Genomic DNA, 26,749 nt, shown 5'->3' with positions numbered 1-26,749 from the left:
CCATGAATTACCCATTTCAGAGTATGCTCCCTTCTGCAAGTTTAACTACTAAGTTAATGTTCAACACCCTAAGAACTGAGGACTCAGGCACTTGGATCCTTATTGAGCTATATATTGGTCCCTGATCCCTTCCTATCTGTATGTTGAAGCAAGGGATTAATGAAGTATGATACACAAGCATGTGAGAAGGACGCTTGGTGGGGTTGCAGCTGTGTAACATCTCAGACCAATCTGAGCTACTGACAAGTGCTTAGATCCAAAAATACTACTGTGAGTCACTACCAGACAGGCACAAGTTCATCACAATACACACTCTCATAGACCCTTTGCAGGTATTTGTAAGACTTGAATTTAACTCGTCTTCTTTCTTGTCAGTGAAAATCAATGTGGGACTGATAAAAAAAAAAAAACCCACCAGATTCATTTTCGTATTTTTATTGTCAGACAATAGCCTGTGTTGACACATAACTTATTGTTAAAGCTTGAAAAAATATACAAGAACAAAGCTAGAATTATTGAGAATAATCCAGACATTGTCAAGATATCGTACTATGCAGCACAGAGTTCATCAAATGAAAAACAAAAGAAACCAAAGTAACATATAAAAAGGGAAGAATATTATTTTTCTTTTTACAAAGATTACAGCAGATAAAATACGTATATCTCAAGCATCAGGTACTAGCCATTATAAATACAAAAAGACAATTTAGACATTGTCTAAGTGCATTAGTGGATTTCAAACACTCAATAAGTCACTACCTTTTGTGTCTTGTTGCATTATGAAAATGCCAATGTGAGAAACAGATGGCATCATCAGAATACCATACATAAAGCAAATTGTATTTCTATTCTATTAATGCCAAATCATATACATTAATTGCTCTTTGACTGTTAATGTGTGATGATATAAGTAGTGCCTACCACCCTTAATTATTATATTTCTTACATTGTATTGTACTGCCTGTTTCAATACTGCTACCTCCATAGAAACACTAATAACCTATTTATTTGTTGTTGTGAAATATTAAGAACCCTTTGTAACTTCATTGTAATGTTGGTCTACAGCCAACATACTTCATAATCCTGACTTTGTTATATATGTCTTGCCATCTTTTTGTGCTAAGACTCAAATTATTAAAGAGCTCCTATTATGCTTTTTTTGGATTTTTCCTGTCTTTTAGTGTGTTGTATAGTTTTTTGTGTATGTAATAGATGTATAAAGTAAAAACAAAAACACATTTCACTCCAAATGGAGCTTTCTCTCCCACAGACAGTACTTTTTGCCTCGTCCACATTCCTGTTTAAAATTCCTCAATTAGTGATGATTGGGAATGCCAGCCCAGTTTTTCATATGTGCTGCCCATTGGTGCTGTCTGAGCAAGCACAGCCAGCCCAGTAGCTTGTTTGAATTTGGTTGACCAATCACAATAGTGTGGGCCAGCTGACCAATCCGAGCAGACGGGGCTTTTTGGAAAGACGGGCTAAGAGCTCAGACAGAGCGTTTGAGGTGGAGTCACTGCAGCAATGGGCAGTATGAGAAACAATATGTTTTTTTTTAACATCAAAGCATTAGCAGCAGAAATGTAAAACGTATAGCTTCTTAAATATTTCAAAATGATACAGAGCGTCAGAGTGTACTGCATGATGCTAAAAAGACTTTAATAAGCACACAGATAGATGTTTTCACTGCTTTTTCGAGCCTTTCATGTTGCTTTTACCCACAGCCTTGCCCTTTGATTGGTCACTGTGGAAAAAACAAACAGTATAGTTTACAGTTTACAAACAGTAAATAATCACAATTCAAACACCAAATTAACTGCAGGATTATAATATGATAATAATAAATTTAAGGAAGCATACTGTATGTGTCTCCGCATCTCCCACTTGTTTGTCATTGGATCCTGAAATGCAGATTCTGGCCTGTCTGCAACACCACATGGGGTCTGAGCGTGTAATACTGACCTGTGTTCCTGCTTAGAACCGGTCAGGGCTGCCCGGTGAACACCACGGGGTCGGGGTTCCTCCAGACGAGACATGGGGCCAGATGGCCGAAACTTAGACACCTCCTGCTGCCACTCATCGTCAAAAGACTGGGCTTCAGCTGGGGGGCGGAGGATCGGGATCATGTTAGGAAATATTCTGTCTGTGAACTGATGATGGCCTAGGAACATGTGGACAGTGGCACTTACAGTGGAACAATATGTTCAACTGGTTGGTCTACTTAACAAGTTTACTGAACTTATCAAAACACATAAACATGTATGATCTGACCCCATATTTACTGTTTAGCTATAATTGTAATGGTGTCTTGGTTTTTTAATATTGTGAATCATGGTACATAATTCAATTGACAAAATTAGAATGATCTCTGAAATAGCTCCTTTTAATGCAGTTACGTATTTTGAGTAGTGCAACAAATATGGCTGGACCTTCTACATTTATGAAACAATACTTTAACATACATTCATCCAAATTCTGAAAGTCCTGGATGAACTCCTTCTCTCCTGTTTTCTTGTTGTATTTCTTCTCAACAACATGTCCCCTGTCCTGGATGTGGTGACCAATGGACATCTTCTCCAGACCACTCTCAGAGTCTTTAACTGCTTGCTGGGTCTCCTTGATCTAGTAATAAAAAAATATTAAACCCATCAGGCACATCAGTTGTTCCAAAAAATTGCATTAATTCGAGCAATCAACATGTTTATTTCCTTTACACCTTATATATATATATGAATATGAATATATGAATACATTTTTTTATCTGTATTATTGTGTCATGCATACAATAAAATAAGCGCAGCCCACACGTGCTTACAAGACAAAGGACCAGATGCCAAAGTAACCACATACCCTAAACAAATAAACCTTCTAGTCTTTTTTGCCAAGCTTTAGAAACAAAAGTCGCCAACTTATAAATATCACATTTCAACAACCACTCCAATTGGTCATCATCCGTGCACCAGAACATTTACGGATTTTGGACAGACATTTCATGTAAGATCACTGTTCTTAACTCATCATAATATGGACAATACAGAAGAAAATGTGATTCGTTCTCAACTTCTCCTAGTTCACATACTGTAGTTCGCACAACCTTTTAACTTCTTGGATGTTTTTGAATCTACCTACTTCAAGTCCAGTCAGAAATTAGTCAGCTGGACAGTTTGACTAGTCAAACACAAGTGTAGCTAATTATAGTTGTACTGAATGCATTCCATTTAGGAGGGACTATTCCAGGGCCCTGGTATTGTGTATGCAAGATCAGCAAAATGATTTCTGGCACACCTTATTAATGGAACAGAGCCATCAAATGCCACTGTCAGAAGAGTTTGCTTACGATGGGAAGTTATCCCATCAGGGGGAAGTTACCACCATGATTACTCAGGACTGACAGAATGAGTGAGTCTTCTCCAGACAGATTTACTTCTCCAAGCTCAATGTACTGAACTGTGGTCTAATGTACTGTGATATGATGTAGTAACACATCCGATGGGGTGCTTACCCCCCCAGGGGCCCGGCGTGTCAATGAGCTCGCCTGGAAGACCTTGGGAGGCTCATTTCCAACCTTTGAATATGTCATGACTGATGAGGATCTGAATGAGTGGGTGTTTGAATCTGTGGATATGTTCTCCTGAAACACACAAACACACAGACACAAGCAGTTACAGTTTATGTACCACAATCGTCTGAGAATAAAGCATCAAAACAAAAGGAAAAGAATACAAAATCATTAAACTCACAAAGTTTCTGTGCATCTCCTCCATCCTGTTTCTCATGTTGGACATCATGTTGTCGAACATGCCGAAAGGGTTCCTCATCAAATCCTACACCAACACAAAAGGAAAAAGAACAGCCAAAGGCCATAAGAGTTGAACGTCTGGGCTCGTATGCCACACGGTCGCAAGGCATTATCAGCTCATAAACAACTCCATCATGTGTACAAACATACACACACAAATTACAGTGAGCTAAATGCGGGTTACATGTGTGCCATCTGGGACACTGTAACCTTCACATTTGATCACCTCAGCATATGTGAGCTAGTGACATTCATTACAAAACTACAAACCAAGTCCAGGCTTTTTTTTTCTATATAGAGAATTTAAAGGTGGCCACCTTGCTCCAATTCTGTGCTGCTTTTACCAAAACCTGTATCTTGCACGGCAGCTGAATTCTCGCGATATCACTAGATCAGTGAGGAGCTACTGGCAGCTACGGGCGTGGTTTAGGTGTGTGTGACAGCCACGACTGTTCGCTCAAAACCATAGGGTCAAAGCAACAATGGCGGACTAGATAGACAGATGGTTTATCCATTTACCTGCCAGGTATTGTTTAGAAAGTGCCTGCGCTTTCCCCAAACAGTTTCCAATGACAGCTTCTCAGATGGGTCTGTCTGTGTTAACAAACCATCTGGCGCGTCAGGTTACCAAAACCTGACCATGTTGACAATAATAACACTTGTTTGAAAGGTACTGCGTTAAATGCATCAACTTGACTGCATGTTTGATAAAGGTTGGATTTAGCGCAGGACATCTTACAGATAAGATCATCCGGAATTAGTCTTCGCTTTTAATATTTGTCATACATTATTTAAATCTCAAAGACCCATTTTAATCACTGTCTTTATTATATAAATTCAAAGCACCTCATATAACTGGATTGTAACCCGGTGCATGTTTACATTTATTTTACTATTAAATAAATACATAAAGTTTCTGTAGATCACACACACACACACACACACACACACACACACACACACACAAATCTAGACTTTTTGCACGTTTGTTGCCTATAAGCTGTTAGGATGTCTTACATTGGTCACTAAGCCCTTGACACAGCTACACAGAGCTCTCCCCATGGCCTTAAGCACAACCTTTCAAGGCCATGAACCCTCTGGGAGAATAGAGGGAGCAGCCTGCAGCCTTCAGTCAGAGCCTGTGTTCTCTGGGCCAAATCCGCAGGTGTTTATGACCCTGCGGCCCTGGATAAGCATCTCAACAGCCGCCGCTATGTGAGTGTGTGTATTTTCTGGGGGTGTGATGCACAGGGGTATTGTGCGTAATCAGTGGGGTGTTGAATGACTTGTGTTCCATGTGTAATTGGGTCGCATTGCCTGAGATTAGCGTGGGTTTAACACTGAAACTGAGCTTCATTCTAGGAAGGCTGGATAGACCAGTCAGGACAGGGATCTAACAGGGGTCAAAGAGTCCAAGGCTGCTCTCTCAGCTTTTTTCAAATGTCAAGCTGATGTAAAACGCTCCTGACCAGTATCTATGAAGCCTCACAGCCAATTTTATCCCAGAGTGGCATCTATGAACTAATAAATGCCGGTTACATATCTGCCAGCATTATATTTAGAACGGGGTTGAGGAGAGATTGAGGGTGCAAGATAAGGAACTTAGACCCGGTGGTCTTTAACACATTATTTTAAGCTGTCTGGACTATTGCAGATTGACATTCCCTTTTCTATCTCTCTGTCAATCTAATATTGAACTGCTACTGTGCCCCCAGAGGCAGGATGCTCCTGGGGGAGCTATGAGTTACACCATAGGGGACATGTGCTGTAGATTTGATACATACTTAAAAGAAAAAGTGAGGATGTGCTGTAAACGCATTGCTCCTAGGAAGTGGTGCATCAGCAGGGGAGTATGCTAAATGTATGCTCTTAGAACTAAAAGACTACTGAGATGATAAGGAGGCACTGAATCAGATTGTGGGGACTGTGATGTTTTTAAAGCTGCTGTGGGTGAATCATTGGCATAAGAACAACTTAATTTCACATTGCCACACATTAATTTTTGAAGAGTGCCAAAACAGGATGATACTCTGACTTAAAGGGAATAAATCTACAACAAGGACGACATCAGCTCTACCTATGCTAGTTACCACCTTTGCCAGCCCTAGCACCACCAGTCATACTCTGTATAAACCACAGAAACGTTTAATGATGCTTGACTGTCATTCAACATTACTTTTACAAACAATTTCCCCTTTTGAATGAGTGCTTTGAAAGGTGATATGAACCAGACAGTATATTGGCAAGAAACTTGAAAATATGAGAACTCATTGCTGCCTTGGAAAGTAAGACGGGGCTTATTTTCCCCATTGGGAATCTAGTGCTTAGCAAGTTAATACAAGAAATACAAGATTTCCAGCATTATATGGCAAATGTTTTGTGTGTTATTTTGCTTGCTGTGACTGTGTGTTATTGTGCTTGTGTTTTAATACTGTGTGTGTGTTTCTGCATGCATTTGTGTGTGCACATTTGTGCCTGTGATATTGGAGAGCAGTATGAGCATGAGCTGTCTGTCATTTAGCTGCTAATGCACCAGCACTGCCAAACAGATGGACCAAAAGAGCAACAATGAGAAAACAGTGTCCATGACATCCACACACATGCCTTTCCAAAGCCAATAACACAGCACCAGAGCTTCAGCCCTCTGACCACTGCTGGGCACCACAAGACTGCTCTTCATCTTCAGATAAATAAATGTGTGTGTGTGTGTGTGTGGGGGGGGGAGTTAGAGAGCAGAGTTGTGTGATAAAAACCTTAATTTCATGTTTTTTACCAGACAGTAGCTATTCTGTTTATTGTTTGTGACAATTAATGAAGCAGTCTAGGGATCGTGAGGCTATAGAAATCTGATCTCACATCTGCATCTCCTATCCAAATGTCTGTATATGAATCAAGAAAAAAAGATCCTTTCACATGGTCCTTCTCCATATAATAGAGAGACTTCACAAATAATTATTTTGCTAATTGCCATTGCTGCAACTTGTAATCCAGCTCAGCAGAACCCTAACTCCTCATTATATCCTGTATTTTCATACTCATAAGTAAACAATATCTTGTCAACAACTGATGGTCAAACATTTGACATGTACAAAAAGAGTATATTACTCCTAATATTAGATTCAATAATTTGTTTGGATTGACATTTTGCAGTGTAGCTCCATTTCATCCACTGTCACTGAGGTCATAAGTCAAATACTCAGAGCTCCTCCTCAGCTGGCATTAGCTAGTTAATGGCATGATGCTAATAAAGAGAAAGCAGGCTGCTGGCAATTGAGGCCCAGCTTCTGATGAAAGTCATTATCAAGGATAAATATACAGGCTCTCATGAGGTAGTGGGATTAAAGCAGTTGACCGGGACTAAATTTGATTAAGCAGGGCTATATAAGCAGTACAGGCAAAGGTGAACAAGTGCAAAACATGGCAGACCAAAACTATCCTCCAGCCTGCCTTTACAATGCTGCACTGATAACACCAAAATGTCCCAGAGCAAACAATTACTGAAGGTCATTATTACAAATACTTAAAAGGCGCTGTACTCGATATTCAGAACATTAATATAGCAGGAAATAAATATTTGCTATGTAAAGATATAGTGGAGCAATGGCGTCCTGAGCAGAGAATGAAGTCACACTCCCTCTGTGTGTGTTGTAAACTGAGCTTCTCTGTTCTAATAGCCGGTCCGGCCGCGAGTGCATTTTTTTGCTATTTATTGTTGTATGTTGTATTTGTATTGATCTTGTGTAGTTGTCACTGCTGCGAAGCCAATTCCCCCTCTGGGGACAAATAAAGTAGTACTTGACTTGCATGTGAGTGCCTTGTGCGTTGGTACCTGACGCCGAGGGCCATGACGAAGGGTTAGTATTTGATGAGTTGGGGAACGGTCTGTGAGAGCCGTATGGAGGCAATCCCTTTTCTGAATATCAAGTACAGCCCCTTTAAAGGCCATGGCTTTTACGGCCTTCTCTTAGCTAATATAACAGAAGTGTATGAAATCAAAAATTAATAGGGGAGCAGTTATATTTTGAAGATAAACTATATTTTAAGTTAACATGACAACTGGGCCAGCTAGAATGATATAAAAATAAACTGTTATTTTCAGCAGCTCATCTCAGTTGAGCAAAGCAGAATTCTCTGGGGTCCTATTGGTTTGAGTGTTAAAAAGTATGTGCGTGTTTTTGCAAGAAAGCAGTGTGTCAGTGGAACAATGCACTATAAATAGGGCTCCTTAGGGCTAGATATAACTGTCCAGAGAAGCCAAGGGGGTTGCCCTTCTACTAAACCAGAGACTCATATGGCCCCATACCTCAGTGAGTGGTGCTCCAATTACGCTGCCAGTGGCCAGCTTCCACTATAACCTTAGTAAAGTTAGCGCTTCCTTCAAACACTATTCTTCTGTGGTTAGATGTGGATTGCAGACTGTGGCCTATGAGCAGTGGACATAGATGAGCGAACTGCTGAAGCAGGGGCTTCATCCTTCATCCCACATAGACCCAAAAGATATGTATGTAGGTTAGTCAGGCATGTGCCTGAACACATATGGATACTGTAACACACTGGGTAGAGCTTTATTGCCTATCACCTGAGTCCACAAGCAGACAAACCACTCATAATTGTAAGAGTGCTTCTTGAAATGCATGTTCTCACCCTGTGTTCATCCCTCAGTGCCAGGGATGAGCTTGGATGTTCTGCCATGTCACGACCACGGTTTCTCCCATCCATTATACTGGGCATCACGGGCCCACCGTATGGCTCAGAGAAGCTTCGCATCATCTGCCGCATATGTTCCCTGTGAGCCCGGAAAGGATCCCTAAGGCAAAGGAAGAGGAAGAGGAAGTAAAGACAAAGTGAATCTCAACATCCAGTAAGGAATTCTAAGCAAATCTGAAAAATGATGTTGAGTACTACAAACCATGATAATGGTTCCTGAAGAGGAAAAATAAATAAAAAAACAGCAGACACTGTAATCCCTCCATGATGCCATATTGGAGCCCATTACAGATATATTCTTCAATGAACACACACTTTGAAATAAGAAGCACCCCTAAAATAATTTGAGCCACCTTTAGGCCTACACTCGCCTTAGAAGTTGGGTCAAGTGTGACCACACTAACTCAGCAGGTGTTCATTCATGCAATAAGTCAAAGTGACTATGGCACATGTGCCATAGTCACTTTGACTTATTTGACTTATTATACTGAACGTTCTGGGAACCAAAAAATGTTACCTGTGCACAGTGTCAGTGTAGATAGTTATTTAAAAAAAAAAATCAATCACTTTCTCTAAATTGTATTGGAAATTATGTCACTAAAAACTGTACTTTTACTTCCTAAAAATGATACAAACCTGTGCAAAATTTAAAGTACATGAATGGAAACAAAATGATGCCTTTCTACTTTATAAAGTCGCATTTTTATTTACCTTTTAAGCTGCATGTACTTTAAAAAAATATAGTTATAAAAAACATTTTCGGTCCTTACAGCAGTCGTTCCATCTTACAGCAGCTCTTGCTAGATGACAGTTTCATTAAGTTGTATCAGAAATAGCTCACGTTGACATTCAATGTAAGCTACTGTGTTGTAACTACTGAACGTTCGAGTTTGCTCAATGCACAGTGGCAGTAACATTGCAGAGCCAAGGGAAAACGGTTGACAATCTGTTCATCTTAGTTGTGTGCAGGAAGCCATGTTTATGTTATTGTATATGTTACAAATCTAGCTAGTAATCCATCGTTAACCAAACAAATTAAGGGTGTACACAAGCAGTCGGAGTTAATCTAACGTTAGGTCGACGTCTCGTTTAAATAAAAATAATTAGCTATTAGCTAACCCACTCGTTTATTTAACGTTTGCCCAGTAAAAATAATAACATTTACCTACATTAATGCTATTGTGACTTTGTTTGTCTGGGATATGCAGTCTATCTTGATATAACGTTAACGCACTTCAAATGCTATTTATCACCGTGATAAACTGCTTCTGAGCTTAGTTTAACTGATGCATTATGAGAACAATTTACAAGCCGACATACATAATAACAGTTAATAGTTAATATATTTCTTATACAACAGTTTAGCTACTCACGAGAAGAACGGATCCTCATCAAACTCCCTGCGATCACTGTTGAACATTTCCACAGATTTTAAAGCTGTTAAAAACTAAGATTTAAAATCCGTTTCGCGACACCGCTCAGCCTCTGTACGCTAATGTTACTATGAAAGAGGTGGCATGGAATATGATTCAGAACCAACCAAACTCACTCTGGCAACGGCCACGTGACGAGAACCCGGCCCTCGGATTGGCTGGTTATTCGGAGCTTTTTTTTCCCTTTTGTTTGAAGCTTTGAACAGGTTCTATCCGCGCGCGCTGAATGTTGTGAGTTGCTGTCATGGCAACGGCACTGAAGCGATTTTTCTAGAAACTCAAGTTTTATATTAGTATTATGCATAGATATATAACGATTATGCTTGTGCATGTCACCAAAAAATTAGCTGTGTGGTTATCTAACCTACCCTGACAGGGGCTGTATAACCTCTATGCAGCTAGTTATACCAACTAAAACTAGAGAAATAACAAAACTCTAGGCTTAAATTACTTTAATATTGGATTATTTGATTAAGACTTTAGTGTTTCTAAAGTGATTCTTGGTAATTGTAAGGTGTGAAGATATTTGGGACAGCCACATAACACCTGTCAGGAAGACACACACATTTTACTCACTCCAAGCAAGCACTCATACACCAAAGCTTAATTTGTGTGCTTGCTTTTGCAAATTATTTTGTACATTATCATTTATTATTTCATTACAACACTGACTATTTGGAGGGTACAGGAGTGACACTGTGTCCCAGACTCTGTATAGATTTACCATCTGGCTGTTCCACAAATAGGCCTGAGTGTAGACTCTACACTGCCCTAAATCCCCGCTCACACAACACAACATTGAATACACATAAATCATTGACTAGTATGTGTATTCAGTGATTTTAGTTTATACATACTATATATATATATATATATATATATATATATATATATATATATATATATATATATATATATATATAAGACAGAAAAGTTAAGGGCAGGTGAGAAGATGTTTACTCCAGTCTTATGTCAATCCTGAGATCCCCAGACCAAAAAGATAAGGTGAACAAATGGTGAGGCAGGCTACTTTTAATAAGTTGGAAGGGTGACTCATTCATCTGTATCTATTGTATTTATATGTAGGTACTGCTGCTATCTTAATTTAAAATGCTAAGTATCAAGTTTTTGGTGAAGAGAGAGATGCTGTTATTACCAATTCACTACTTGCAGGTTTATCTCAATACATTTTTGGCACATGATATCGTACAAGGTACAATTCCAGTGAAATCCCATCAGCTCCTTAAACTTGTGCACGACTCATCATAAGGCAGAATGTGGCCGTTAGATCGGCACACAGAAAAAGAGTCACCCGGTTGCATAGCACCGACACTCCAGAATCCAGCCAAGTCTCGCCGAAAGGACACCACAGCTCCCGATATCCCGCTGGAAACCAATGCAGACACGGAGGCCACCCAGCTCACCATCCAGTCGAAAGAGAACTCCCTCATGCACCCACAAAAGTACAAGTCAGTTTTCACTCAAAAAAAATCACATCTATCTTTAATTACCGAGCTGATTACAAAAGACAAAATGTATCAAATGCTACATCAAAATGGTAAAACATCACCTTATCGGAGTGTAAGATCCTTCAATCATTAAAATTAAATGAAGCCAAATTAAGAACAGCAGATTGTTTAATTGAATTACATTAACATTAATAAAATAATAAGCACATCAGGACCAAAAACTGTTCATTTGCTCAAGTTCTCACATGTTTTTACAATAGTAAGGAGAAATCAGTGGAAGGATAAAGTAAGAAACCTTGTGATGGCCTAAAACAAGACAGATTGAGACACAATAAAAGAAGCTGAATGTGCCCCGGGACCAGGAAGGATCTTCTGGTGTCCATCAGGTCACAGGACTTCCCATGAGCCTTTCCTGCCGCAGCGAGAATAATCTGTTGTGCCACAGCTCCTCGGCCCTCTCCTTGTCCATGAACAACTGCGGAACAGTGTAAAGAGGACACGTTAGTAAGCAAAAAGACTAAAGGTACAGACAGGGACAAAAGCAGTCAATTCTCACATTTTAGAACCTAAACAACCAATCAATTATCAAAATAGTTACTAACTTATTTAACAAACTGGCATCCAATTCTTAAAGAGATATTTTGCTGATTCAAATTCAGCTCTGTGTCACGGCAGTGTGTGCAGATGAACGGTGTGTGGCTTTCCTCTGTGGCCGCGGTGCACGGAGCTCCCAGAAACACGTAATACACACAATATACACCCATGCCTAAACCTTATGTGCTTTCACATGCCGTTTGTTTCCCCCCAGTTCATCTACACATCTAGGGATAGAGACTTCCATATGTTGTACAGATTGAAAAGCACTTTGAGGCAAATTTGTGATATGGCGGTCTATAGAAGAAGTGACTTGACCAACACTGGTGGAATTTGCTGACCACCCAAACACATTTATCATTTAACTGCTTCTTATACATTTATAAAGAGCAGTGTAAGCTCTACTCCATGGTCTACTCTGGCACTTGAGTCATTACCAAACTCCTCATGACTGTAGTGTTACGGTACAAAACATCTCAATCTCACATCAGCAATGTGATAGAAATGAATGAGCTATGTTTCCTAGTGAGTTCATGAGCCTGGCACAGAGTTGTCAGTATGGCCCTTTTGTGGACTTCTGAGTCCCAGTGATGACGCTGTAATACTAGAGTAAAGGCTGTGGTATCTTATGTGTCTTATTAGTCTTTCCCTAAATGTTCATTTCAAAATGCACATAAAAAAAACTCTGTAGGCCTAGCAGTGTGTCCATAAAAAAGGCCTACACATATGACTTTGTGTTCATCGCAGTACATCACCAGCAGTAGTGACACAGATTGTAGGATGTTATAAAACCGCTGCTGCAAGTGTCTGATGAATGAAGGCATCTGTTTATTAGGAAGTAACATAATGACTATGAGACTGAGAAGCAAGGCACATTTCTGTATTCCCTGTGTGTTTGTGTGAGAGATAATGTTGACAAGATGGCTATGTGTACATACAGTATATCTATGTGATGATATGTGTCTATTATTATGCAGATTGTAGAGCAACCCCAGCCACGTCAATCCTTCATTCCTAACCTATGCTGCTTACAGCTGCACCACATGTTATCTGTGTGTTAGATTCAACACCAGTGAGTTCTTGTCTGTCGGCCCTGCACTGGTGTCATGGTGCTAATGAGGCTGTGTGTGTGGGATGACAGTATCTGGGCTGGGCTAATGGGACTCATCTGTTCTAATTGGAAGCGGAGCTGAAGCTAAAGCTGAGGCCGGTGCCCGCCTTGGGCATATTGCTACCATACATCAGCCTGTCTGAGGGTGTGTATATGTGTGTGTGTGTGTGTGTGTGTGTGTGTGTGTGTTTGAGCTGGGGGGCGGTGTGTGTGTATATGTATGTGTGTGTGTGGGTGTGTGTGTATTTGAGGGGGTTATCTGCATACGTCAGGGCATAACTTAGTTTCCCCCAGTTGAGATAGATGACTGGGAAGCCCCATGGAGCGTTATTGGAGTTTAAAGTTTTCCTTCTCGTTTTTCATCATTGGTCTGCAAGCAGGAGAGGAGGTGATGTTCTATCTAAGCTATAAGCTACTATACTGCAGTGTCCTATACTATACGAGGCACAGTATCAGAATATGCAGGAATGGTGTAAACTGTGGTGGTGGTGTTAGCAGCAGAGATATTTTTAAAAGGAAAAGTTTACAAAGTTTGTACACCAAAGGCAATCACCATACTCATGAAAATAAGATGGTACCAAAAGATAAAATGACAAGAAGTGAGATCAACTTCAGCTGTGTCAGAGGACTGGAAGTTGTTCATTGGCTCAGAGGGTGTAAAAAAGTCTGCAGTAAAGCTAACGGGTTTGCCAGGTGAGAACTTACACTGGGATGGGCGAGAGTGTCACTGTCATTGTAGACTATGGACAAGGGAAGAGTGACGTCCTGAGAATCTGCACTCTCCGACTCCTGCTTCACCTCAACTGGCTCAGTCTGTACTCACAGAAATTCACAAAACACACAAAAATGTGTCACACTCAAATTACAATGAGCACAATCAAACATTTAAATAAGCTTTAACAGAAGCAAAAACAGATACTGATACAGAGACATGATTAAATAGAAGCAATAAATGGTAGATGCAACTAATAATGATAAAGAAAGAAAGAAAGAAAAAAAAAAAAAAAGAAAATATATATATATAAAAGCCAAAGCAACAACAGTATCAACATTTACATACAATTGTGACACAATGCAAAAGAAAATGGAGGCTCTACTCATGGCTTCAAAATATGTGAATAACTTGCAAATGGCTCCAGAAAGACAAGACAACAGCAACAAAAAATGTTTGGAAAACATTTTGCTTTCCAAAATTGCAATTTAATGCATGTATTTTAGCATGTATTGCATAATTTCCTGTTGGTATCAAAACAAAATTTGTAGATTTCTGTAATAGTACAGAATTGGGACACAGAAAATAATTGTGAAATGCAACGTGACATTTGTCCAGCAGATGGCAGTGACAGTCTGGCTGATGCAATAAGCTTCTAGAATGCAGTGTATTGATAGTAATCAGCTTGTATCCTAATTCCAATTTTTGGTTTCTCACTTGACTCATCTATCTGTGTATGTGTCTTTCTACCTTCATATTCTCCACCTTATATTTTCTATAAGTAAGTTTTAATTGTGCTAAACCAGCAACTGCAGTGTAAATATTCAAACACGTTAAACTTGATCAGCTTGCTTGGTCAGTCATGCCACTTTTTGTTACAGTTGAAACCAAAACAGAACTGTATCTTTGCCTTTCTTTATAACTGAAAAGGACTTAAAGTAAAGGAAAAGGTTCTTCGCCCTCCTCATGTTTCCATCTGTAGAGTCCAAGCTGATAGAAGGAGATGTGATATCTAGAGGTATTACTTAAAAATATAATAAGCCCCACATTTGGACGGATGGGCTGTTTTCCTTGTTGTACTTGATAAAGAAGAAATATCAAAATGAACACTTTGCCAAGTCCATTCATGTTTCAAACACTCCTCAAACCAGCCCCAGAGCAAATGTTTACCCAGTTGAAAAGATCCATTTAAAATTCATTTGGCAGGATACAAAAAGTGAGAGAGATAGAAAACACACTGGCTAATAAGTATGTTGATGTGCCAAATACACAATTCTTGGTAAGGAAATGCTGAATATACATTTCTAAGGAATGCAGCTGGCTTGAAATGGAAAACAATCTTAAAAGATACACTGTAGCAGATATTAAAGGTTTCACCGGGTTCTCCTCATTAACAGTGACTTCAAAATTATTAATGGACACAACTTATAGCTAAATGGCTATTAATACTAAAACCAAATAAACTTATATTTAAAAATATTTTTTTTATAGGCACGTATTCTTACATAATAACATGTTTCATTCATTATCAGTTTTATTAAATAACAAATAACCCACATATATCTACTATAGGGTTGTCATACAGTTTCTAAATGTAAAGTATATATAGCCATTATTCCCTTTGATTGCAGCCAAAGACGTGATGTAGCTAAAATACTCTGAAAGACTGTGCAATCTTCCCAACTATGGATGAATCGTCTGAAAGTATTATTTGACTTATAATGAGGAGATTAATCTGAAAACCAATGAAGAGCAGTAATAAAAAGAATGTTTAAACTTTAATTTGTATTTCATTAAAGCAACTGATTAAAATATTGCATCCCTTTTTTTTTGTACTAAATTATATTTTCTTCAAAATTTGAAAAAAATACATTTTGTGACATTATGTTTTGCAGGGCGATTTTACAGAATAAATCTACCTTTATACACATGTGAGAACAATCGGACATACAGTATAGGAGATCTGGATGTGAAAAATTAAAGCTTCTACCTAGCTGGATAGTGGAACCTTGTTATGTTTCAGGTTTAATATGTAAAAGGGGCACTCACTTACACTCTTCGGGCAGGGAAGGCTGAGTACACTGTGCATGTGCAAAGTGTGCAGTCTAAGCTGCAGCCACATCAGTCTTGACCTTTGTCAGACTCACCAGGATGTGTCCCAAAGGTCTGTGCAGGTTTGCTGTCACGTGTTGTCGCCTACCTTTTCAAAACAGCCATGAGCCCCAACAAATCTAATTCCTGCTCCTTCAGAGACAGGCACATTTCAATAATGACTTCTGTGTTTTGTCTGCATCTGCACAACCAGAGGGGGGAGAGAGAGACAGAGAGGGGAAGACAGAGGATTGCTGTTGCCTGCTGTGGCTTTTGTGTGGGTGCTGCCGCTTTGGAGGCGGCGAACAGTGGAACGTCTGATGAAACCATCTCAGGTCGGAACAAACGGCGCTGAATGAATGTTTGATTTGGTCTGGGTTGTCTCTGGACAGACGGCACAGCGTTGCAGAGAGGGGAATTCAATAAGAGACAGAGTGAAAAGATAGAGAGTGAGGGGTAGGGAGAGAAAGAGGGACATAACGCACCTTTATATCATCCCTGGATGATTTGAAAGCCTGAGGAACAAAGGAATCACTCTCGATGGCCTCAATGTCCTTTATCCTTCGCACTTGCTCCTCTAGAGAAGTTCCCTCTGAAACACATGTTACACAGAAAAGAGGCTGTGAACAAAAGCGTGCATACATGTCCAGAAACACACACACACACACACACACACACACACACACAAAACCCCCCCGCCCACCCACCATGGGTCAGCCATCCCTTGTTATTTTCTGAAAGGCACCAGATTTCATTTGGACTGGGCTTAGTTGATTGCATGTTATCTCTCCGTATAATGCTCCTTGACACATACAATATAAAATATCTGATATTCCCCTATTTTAATCTTGGCCTTCTTTAAAAAAATGACTCTTCCTCAGCCAAGGGCATAGAGTCACTACAATAGGCAAGTGGAAAAAAATACAAACAAGATAATAGCCAGACAGTAAATTACACTCAGATAATGCATTCTAAAATAATCAAAATATGAACACAAACACACTGCAATGGAATTTCATTATGGAGACTAAATGTGATTAAGTTTCATACACTTTTCATGTATCAGAAAGTATTTTGCTCTGGCTTGTCCAATCAAACAAAAAGATAGAAAGGGTTTCTAGTAGATTACTCTTGGATATAAACACATCAGGATTCTGCATATCAGATAAAAAATCATTTCAAGAATTCAAGAGCAGTATTCGTAGCGTAGGAGGGCAAAAATAGGTGTGCCAGGAAAGTTGCAACAGGGAAAAAAAAACGAAAAGTCTAAATGCTCCCATTATTCTCGGGCTGCCAATCTTCCCACTGATCAGTCAATATTCATCCCTCTCTCCCCCATCCATCCGTCCTCTCCTGCACTCTCCCATCTCTCTATCTGTCAATCCAACAGACATCCATGTTACTCTGCTCCACTGATGTCGGCTGCGTCATGAAGTACACAAATGGGAACACACACACACACACACACACACACACCCAACATACAGGTACTCACACGTAAACTTACATACTTTGCACTCACACTTATGGCTGCCATAAATACGTACATGCGGCATACTTTAGCAAGCGCACGCACACACGCACGCACGCACGCACACACACACACACACACACACACACACACACACACACACACACACAAAGACAAAGAGTGTGCAATTGGAGCTAATAGCAGGAATTAATTCAATCCATTAGTGGCTACAGAAAGGGTGTCACAACAGATCTTTATTGCCCTGGTGTTTAATGAATAAATGAATATTTGTTCTAGCTTTCACAGCAAAGCATCACATGGCTAACACACACACACACACACACACACACACACACACACACCCTATTATAGTTCATAATAGCACTCAAACAAACTCGGTTTTGATTTAAATGCACTGCAGAATTGGACAACTGAGTGACAAGTGGAATTAAGCCTTCCTATATGACAGAATATCAGCATGTCATCCTGTGCTAGAAAGATGCGAGCAGAGAAGCATTGCATAGCGGCTCCAAAAATAGTCATTACCTTGACTAGGCAGCTAGATGAAGTCTGAACACTGGCCCAATATCCTCCTGGAGACTGTGGCCTGTCTTTCACACAACTATCACCACCGCTCACTGCACAGCTGCATGAGCGTGCATGTGTTCGGATGAAAACTAACGCCTGTGACTGGCCGACAATTAATTCAGCACAATTTAATTCACTTTTTCAATTATCACTTCTCTGCTGTCCTTTGAGCATGAATGCCCTACATGAAGAACTACCACACTGACATGTATTAACACACACACACACACACACACACACACACACACACACACACACACACAATATCTGCAAGCATCTCCTTGGCAGGCCCGTCTGTTGCTAAGATGTCCGTGTGTGCTGCAGAAATCCATTAAGACCTCAGACTTTTTGACAAACACATTATTGGTAGATAAAATGACTTCCATATGCTGTTTGTCAGATGTCAGTGGAAAAAGATATGTATTTCATGAGAAAATCAAAAATAATGGACTTTGAGTGCAGGCCTAGCGAGCTTAGAGACAGACAAAAATCAATACTCTAGCTGGGCGAGCGCACTCCGCAGCTCGGAGAGGTCAAAGTTGATATTTAATATTGACACATTATCTGGCAAATTAATTTAACAGGCCAACTCAATTGTCACCGCATTAGGAACGCTTCTCTGTCAGTGATGAGGAGGATAAAGTGAAAGCTGAGAGAGAGAAAACAGACGGAGTGAGACAGAAAGGAAAAGAAACAAAACTAGACAATTAAATGTACAGTATGTACTGCTTTAAATTAGGTTACTGTTAGCTCTCTATGGCAACTGTGTATGCGTGCTGAAATGCATTACAGACATTACAGCGAACAAGGAAATGGGATCAAACTCAATCAATAAACTTTTGTTTTGTATCTGCAGATTAGAAAAATGGACAGCGACTGAACAATGTATGTTAATGTGTGTTTTGCATGTCCTTGCATGTTTACACCTGTGTGTGTGTGTGTGTGTGCACGTGTATAAAAGAACCAGTCAGAAAACTCACTTGCCATCTCATTACTGAAATTAGTTGGACAGACAGTGGTGCTGATGAGTGGCTCAGAATCAATAGGCTACTGTTCTCTGTAAATAGCTGTTAGTCCACTTCATTGATTAAGACCAGAGGACGAGGAGAGAAAATCAAATCAGCCAATGAAAACAGATTTCAGCTCATCTCCTTCAGCCTTGAAGATGAGAGCGTTACACAGCAGTTACACTTCCCCGCCAGAAGAGAGAGCTGTACAACAACACAAGTCTATTTATGAGCAGAGGCCTTGAGCTAAGGCAGCGTTGTCTTTGTAAACTTGACTTTGGTCTACAGTTTGTCACTCAAGAGCAGCCGAGCTGAATATATTGCTGCTGCTGATTAATTCCAGTAATTGAGTGCACTAGCGTGCCAGCTAAATTACCGCAGCACTTGTTGTGTGGAGAAAAATAAATAAGAAGGAAAACTAACTGCTTGTTTTATTGAGGTCTCGCAAATTGTGGCAAATCTTTGACAGTGTTTGAGAATTATATGGCAAACGGAGAGCTTAATGGCATTTAATGAATGTAGTTAAAATGAAGAAAGGGCAAACTGTACTGCTGTATTTATAGTGTGACTCCATTCAGCACAGTAAGTACAAGAAATATATTTGGGACAGGTGCTGTCAGAAATAGAATATAATATTTTTTTTATAAAGCGATTTAAATTCATAAAGTATTTATTTTAAATTTAATATAATAATGGCCTTCAGTATGTGTTTCTCTGAGCACCATATCACTGACACAGTCTACTGCAAAACCAACAATGATACAAACCCCAGTTCATAGAATACATGAGGATAAACATTTCATCTAACTTTTGGAACCTACATCTGGCTTTCACATGTGCATGGCACACACACGCACTCACACAGCAACATCTCTTGGTTTCCCAGGTTTCAATAATGTGCTCTCCCTTCCTCTGCCCCCCCTACCTCCCTCCCTGCACCGCGGTAAAGATGTGTAATTCAATGCTCAATTTAGACCCGTCTCAGAGGAGATTTTTTTGCCTGCTAATTGATAGAAATTAAGCCATTAATCAAGCCACTAGCCATCATTCAACCTAGGGAAGATGAATTCAAACTTTCATAATAACCACCTTCCCCATTTTAGCCCTCATTAGCATTAATTTTTAATGTAATTATGCTATTCTTTTACACTGAGCTCATAAATTACTGCTCTTTTGTTGCTGGCTGGCCTTGTAAAATCCAAAGTAATGCTTTGTAGTCTGATCTTTAAGGCAATTACTGGCTTCTTCACTCTTTTATCTCCCTGCATTTCCAATAACCTGCTCTCTAATGATTTATCTCCGCTGTACCCCCCCCCCCTCCAATCCCCTTCCCAGCTCTTTCTCTCTCTGCACCAGCGGCCAACTGCCCCGCTGCCAGCCTCCGCCTCCAATCCCCCATCCGCCCACATTCTCCCCATCTCTTTACAGCAGCCCCAGATACATCATGGATGCACAAAAACACATGTACGGATGCTTGCCTCTACCAAGTTAACTATATTAACACACTCACGTGTGTGTGTGTGTGTGTGTGTATAGTAACTTTGTTTACTATCTCCTTTAGTCATTTTCCAGCTCGCCCTTCATTAGTGAACATCCAGCTCCAGCAATGGCGACAACACCGGGGGAATGCCAAGGTAAGAGACTGGCGCTCCATCTCACTCTCTCTCTCTTGGCTGGTCTCCTGTGGGTCTTACCTGTAGGCTAGCTGCTCTTGTTTATGTAACCCCTGAGCTGGGTAAGCACACACACATTCACGCATGCACTCACACAGGCACACACTCGCAGAGCTTGGCATCAAACAGCTGAGTTAAGCTTAGCAGGGCTGCGTGCTAGGGGCGATAGAGGAGCTACGGTCTGGCCCTGTTCTCAGCAGCAGCATCCTGGCTGCATCAAAGTCTTTACCGTACGATTCTCCAGGCCCAAACAACACGCTGCTCCAAAGCATGCCTAGGAATTGGACTGAACAACAACAGAAAAAAATGTAACAATAGGTTACTTATTAAAATCCGAGGAGATTTCATTATCTACACCAAATGCCTCTCTGTGAAGACATTTTGCTTCGTGGATGAGGATTTCCATTATACCGTCAATAAAACAAATAAATTAAGAAACATAATGTGTCTGCTTGGTGTCTGGGAATGTTGGTGCTAATGAGATATTTGTTGATATGACAGAGAAGTTTAAGCTTGTGCTATTTAGGCCCAGAGCCAGACAGCCAACTTGCGTTATTAAAAAGGTGTCTGGTGTAGGCCTTGGTTAGGTAATAATTTTAGACTGTATTGATTAGGGGCTGCTGACAGGTTCTGATGTTAGCCCTGGAAATGCATCAAGTGGCTAATGAGCAGCTATTAGGCCCATTGATTTGCTGATTTCAATTGATAGCTAGCAGGCCAAAGCTGCACGTCAATATTTGGATAACTAATACCCTGCAGCTTTAGGCTTTGAAAAATGAGACCTCAATGAGTAAGGGAGACAGAAAAGAAGTAGAGAAATAGAGAGATACATTTAAAGAGAGAAAGAGAAGAGATGCGGATGATGAGAGCAGATAAATACAGAGAGGCAACAGAGAGGTAGGAGTAAGAGAAACACCTGAACTATCAAAACAATCCAAATGTCAAGAACTGCCATGAGTTTCCTCTCCTCTGCATAGACCTGTAGGTTGTCTGTTAGGCAGCGAACCACCAATGGTGGCATTACAACAATGACGAGATGTGGCACTGATGCTTGTCTGACGCCTGTGGCTGCCAAGGTCAACAGGTCACACAAAATGAAGGGAAATTTTGACAGGCTGAGCCAGATGTCCCGAGTGTGTCCCCGAGGAGTGTGCGTCTATGTATGTAATGTGTTTGTAAGGGCGTGTGCGAGCGTGGAGATGTCCAATGACGGAGCAGCTGGCTAAGCCAGTCTAATGCGTGTTCCCACGAGACCACACAAGCACATAATACCCACACGTCACTCATACATTATCTCCATCCCCCGCCTCCAAAAATGCCACACGTCTCCCAACAATGCACCTTCAACCACAAATACATACACAGGCCCGAGTGATCATCCTCTGCAGTGGTCACCTTGTTATGATAGTTTCAACTGGTCTCTGTGGAGTTTGCCGTCCTGTCGACTCCTGTCACTGCCTAATGCTCAGTTGTCTTCCTTAAACCTTTTATATTGATAGTCAGGTCTAAACCTACGGAGAACACCATATATGATCACATTCTTTAGAGAATGTAAGCCTTGAGCATTATTTGACCTTAGCAGATAATAAGACAATTTCTATTTGGCATCAGGAAATGAAGAACAGCTGGTGACTGAGTGTCACACACACCCACACACGCTCTTCTAGTGTCTTCTAGTGATAGTGATCTCCCACTCTCCAGTCAATAAAGGTCGGAATGATGAATTAAATACCCAAACAACCTGCTAATGACAGGATGACATGGCAGCCACGCGCTGTGCTCGGCTATCTCCTTCCACATCTTCGCTGATCCCTCCCCTCTCACCACTTCTCTCTCTTCTGTCATTCAACCCCATTATGCTCATCTATCCGCTCAACTTCCTCTCCTCAACTGACCCCGGTTCAACTACTCTACAGTATATTCTCCCCATCTGTACTAACAAATCCTGCTACTACAATTAAAGGCATGTGTTTAGACTCCTTCTGTCTGCACCCATAATGAAATCATGGGGAGAAACAATAGATTGGCCCAAGTCTATCCTTCTATCCATACCTCTATCTATCATGCACAATCTCTGAAAGCCACAGATTGTTTTTATAGGAAATGATGATGCATGTAATTGTTTGATTCTGCCATCAAAACTGCACTGACTCATCTAAAGACTTGCTGCAGTGTTTGTTCATATAAGTGTCACACAAACCTCAGACATGAACTTTTTTTGATGAGATTTTTATGAGAAAAATTTGTTTTGAAAAAAACCCGATATAACTCTAGCTACATTCCCGCTTTCAAATACAGTTTTCATTATAGCTCAAAAAAGGGTAAGATACACTATTTACTCGTAATTGTCTTGGATGGAGAATTTATCATTCATCAGAGATGACGTGTTTATTGTTGCATTGTGAACATTGTACCTATCACTATCATGGGTATAAATAATGCATTCATTGCCAAAGAAAAGGGTCTACCTTTTGGGAAACTAGTACAAACAAAGCTTAAAAGCATCTACTGTATATTTACTACATATAAGTCAGCTATCTATCTGAAATCCTAGCTAAGACCTGACTGCTCCTGCTGACCTGACTGCACAGTGCTAACTGCAAACAGAGGGCTAACCAAAACCAGGTGGGTGTGTTTCCCTCGCTATGTGTAAGGGAGAGAAAGAGAGCAGTATGAGTGTTAGCCGATGTCCTGTGCCTGGGCAGCATCACAAAATCTCATTAAATAGTGAAGCTTTCACAGGCTGAGTGGTGAGATCTTCAAGATCACAGCCACTTTCTCTGTCAACGGGCTCGAAAGGAGACTGGTGGCATTCCTAACATTTTGTATTCAATTTTGTTCCCTTATATTCTTTTTAATTCTTACAGAGTAAAAAGTTCTGCTTTTGTTACTCCATGACTCATATGTCAAGAAAAACACACCTCAAGGACAATTTTTTGAAAATGAAGGAATTTTTACCCCTGTGACACTTTTAAGTAGATACTCATTGATTAAGGCTGGTTTATTAAACATTTTCCACACAGAAACTGAAGGACAGCTTGTATTTAATGTAAAACAGCAGAGGCTTTAAAAGAAAATGCAGAAGTGTTGTAAAAATACAGCAGAACATAGATGAAGGAACATGTACCTGAAACTCATCTCTCCCTCTCCTCATGTTCAGTAGCCTGGAGTACAATAACAGGCTGTCTGTGAGAGGAGGAGCTCTTTATTAAGCACAGTGCTGTTTTAGTGTGATTAGAATATAGAGTCCTTCCCTGCCCTTTACCAGAAATAACATGCATTTGACTGCATTAACTTGATGTTAAACTAGGCGTGTGTTTGTGTGTGTGTGTGTGTGTGTGTGTGTGTGGGGAAAAAGTGCAACGGTCTCCATTTTTCGATCCCTGGCTGGTCAGCAGCTCTTTTATGAACAACTCTATAATTAGAGAAACACCAAGCAGCTAATTACTTAATTGGAGAAAGGTCTTTAAAATGAAAATGATGTAATCTGAATCCAGGAAATGGGCTCGCTTTTCACATACGCTAATATATGAACATCGACACACAAACAGGCACACACACCTCGTGACCTACAGTCTTCTTGACGTGTAGCCATCAAGCAACCAACTCTTTCCCCTTAGTTGGGTTGTAATTGATTTTCCCTTTCACTCTGCTGGCTCCTGACAGTGTGTGTGTGTGTGTGTGTGTGTGTGTGTGTGTGTGTGTGAGAGAGGAAAAGGGACAGCGAGTCTCCTGTTTGTGTGGTCTGCTACAAACTATATTATTAAAGGTCATGGCTGTGTGTGTGTGTGTGTGTGTGTGTGTGTGTGTGTGTGTGTGTGTGTGTGTGTGTGTGTGCGTGTGTGCGTGCGTGCGTGCGTGCGTGCGTGCGTGCCGGAGTCGTAATTAATTAGACAAATGCCCCCTACTTCCTCCTCTTCTGACCTCAGAAGACTAATAACCTTGGCATTGTGTAATACATTACACTTTTTTTTTTCCTGTCGCATTCTGCCTTATTGAAGGAAGTGCAAAAATAACAAGAGTGACATCATCAATTGCATGTAAATCAAAATCATCCTTCATGGCTTAAATTACAGGAAAGAAATGCATATGTAGTTGTGTGACTATAATGTTCAGTCAGTCCTGATATGTTTGATTTCTGTCAGCTGTACTGGTGTGTACTCCCAACCAGCATAAAGGTATACTTATAAGGGTTACTAAACAGAGGTTTAAATCATTAAACCCAAGAGGCTATAATCTGATGTACTCAACAGTTGATCAATACAAATTGTGCTGAGGCACTCACTTGGGAAATTGAACACTGCAAGTTTGAGTTTGTGATGGATACCCGTTTGTCAGTGAAGTATTTGGAAATACAGTTGTAGATCCGGGTCCCGTGTGAACAGAGACAAAAAGGGAACTGACCAATGACCAATGATGTGTGTCAGTATGTATTATTACTTTTTGCTACTCTTTTATAACAATATACTCTCGTACATTTCAATGTGTATTGACCTTTTCACGTGTGCACATGTACACTTTCTTTTACACAGTAATGCAAAAAGTGCGCACACACACACACACACACACACACACACACACACACACACACACACACACACACACACACACACACACACACACACACACAGACACAGACACACACACACACACACACACACACACACACACACACACACACATCTTAAGTGACCTCTGATGTCTAATGACAAACCTTTTGGGGCTACCACATGGCCAGAGCCACCCAGGATGCCAGCACTTTGACCTGTAACAGTCTGCGGGTGTGTCTAATCACAGCAGTCTGACCACCCTGTTAGACTGAACCAAGTACACTACTGCTGTGTATGATCATGTCCAGACATACCAGTGTGTGTGTGTGTGTGTGTGTGTGTGTGTGTGTGTGTGTGTGTGTAAGTCACTTTCACATACTGGGAATGTTTTCAGTTAGAGCCGCAAACTAATATTCTACCTTTAATCTCCTAATAGTGATGCTATGTTACTCTGGCTAAAATAGTTACACACATTATTTAGCTGCATTTACTGTTCAATTTTCAGGATTTGTAAAAGTAAAATTCTTATAAAATTACATTTTAACTATTATTTATTTATTATTTTTAATTTTATAATTAAAAACATTTGTTGCTGTATGAAAGCACATTTAAACCAATTTTATTATTCAGTACTTAACATTAATTGAATCAAGACACATTTTCACATTCAATATCTAATTTTAAACCATTTTGCGTGACACTATCCTAAACCTAAACAGGATGGACGGGAATCAGCCTGGTTACTCAAGCGAGGTTGCTGAACACACATCGGTCTACTGGTAGCAGGTTAATTGATAAGGGTGACCCAAGAAACGATTACCAATCACAGAGGTTAAAACGGTGCTGTCAATCATTTGTCCTCTTGACCTTGAATGAACACAGGTTGGAAGCTTGCATGGTCAATCTCTGTGTAATCTAGTCTATGGCAGAGATAGCTAGGCTGCTATTAGGTCAAACATGTCATTCCGTAGATATCCTTATAGAAATGATTATGCTGTAGGCTCCATAGCATAGCATCAGCATCCCATTACCCCGGGACAACAAAGGGTCACTTGGGGTTAGCAGAATTCGGCATGCGCTTCCCCTCGTTCACAGGACCAGCAGTGCTCAGGACAGGAGGTCACCTAATCACCTTGCCGAGCCATCTCCGAGGGAGGAAAGGGGAAGCGAGAGGTAGGGGGTGGAAAAAATCAACTTTAAATTTGCAGTGATGAAAAATCAATAAAGCAGTAATTGCTTGGCTTATCACCGTGCAATGAAACAAATTGGGAGGAGAAGGAAGGGAAGGAGAGGGCTGGCGTCCATGCTGCACGCCAGGTTTTGGCTGCAGTGTGTGGAGCTGAGCATAGCACCAGAGAGAGAGAGAGAGAGAGAAAGAGAGAGAGAAGTTTGGGCTTCAGTGGGCCAAGACAAGGAAAAAAGGTCTCCTTGTGATAATTAAATCTTCCCACACTGATTTTCTGCCAAATTTATTTCCCCAGGGACCATAACTCTGATTCAGTGCTTACAAGCCTTGCATAACTAATCATTTCAAGGTGGGGGAA

At 40.4% G+C, this 26,749-nt stretch overlaps 2 protein-coding genes across 10 annotated transcripts in view; both read right to left on the bottom strand.

The window, feature by feature from the left end:
• Positions 1 to 1,548: 1,548 nt before the first annotated feature.
• On the bottom strand, positions 1,549 to 10,162 carry mlf1 (myeloid leukemia factor 1). The gene is made up of 7 exons (XM_031297007.2): positions 9,880 to 10,162; positions 8,444 to 8,606; positions 3,741 to 3,824; positions 3,503 to 3,631; positions 2,463 to 2,622; positions 1,963 to 2,101; positions 1,549 to 1,744 (listed from the first exon to the last, which is right to left on the bottom strand). Exons 1-7 carry the CDS (start codon positions 9,924 to 9,926, stop codon positions 1,684 to 1,686), a joined length of 783 nt encoding a protein of 260 aa, XP_031152867.1. The 5' UTR covers positions 9,927 to 10,162; the 3' UTR covers positions 1,549 to 1,683.
• Positions 10,163 to 10,953: 791 nt separating this feature from the next.
• rsrc1 (arginine/serine-rich coiled-coil 1) overlaps positions 10,954 to 26,749 on the bottom strand; it is a 126,182-nt gene continuing 110,386 nt past the window's right edge. For all 9 annotated transcript variants that reach the window (XM_031297001.2, XM_031296997.2, XM_031297006.2 and 6 more), the window contains exons 8-10: positions 16,402 to 16,508; positions 13,819 to 13,926; positions 10,954 to 11,883 (exon numbers count right to left, since the gene is read on the bottom strand). In XM_031297001.2, coding sequence (XP_031152861.1) covers positions 11,791 to 11,883; positions 13,819 to 13,926; positions 16,402 to 16,508 — 308 coding nt within the window. In that variant the 3' untranslated portion in view covers positions 10,954 to 11,790. The remainder of the gene's footprint in view (positions 11,884 to 13,818; positions 13,927 to 16,401; positions 16,509 to 26,749) is intronic.

The sequence above is a fragment of the Sander lucioperca genome, chromosome 5, assembly GCF_008315115.2.
Source record: "Sander lucioperca isolate FBNREF2018 chromosome 5, SLUC_FBN_1.2, whole genome shotgun sequence".
Lineage (NCBI taxonomy): Eukaryota > Metazoa > Chordata > Actinopteri > Perciformes > Percidae > Sander > Sander lucioperca.
This window is presented reverse-complemented; position numbering and strand designations above follow the sequence as displayed.

Excerpts from the sequence above, each read along its gene's own strand:
- mlf1 (XM_031297007.2), bottom strand. The coding sequence starts at position 9,926 with ATGTTCAACAGTGATCGCAGGGAGTTTGATGAGGATCCGTTCTTCTC. Across the intron at positions 3,825-8,443 it reads CACTGAGGGATGAACACAGG|GATTTGATGAGGAACCCTTT; the intron begins GTGAGAACATGC and ends GTGTTGGTGTAG. Across the intron at positions 1,745-1,962 it reads GGTTCTAAGCAGGAACACAG|TGACCAATCAAAGGGCAAGG; the intron begins GTCAGTATTACA and ends TTTTTTCCACAG.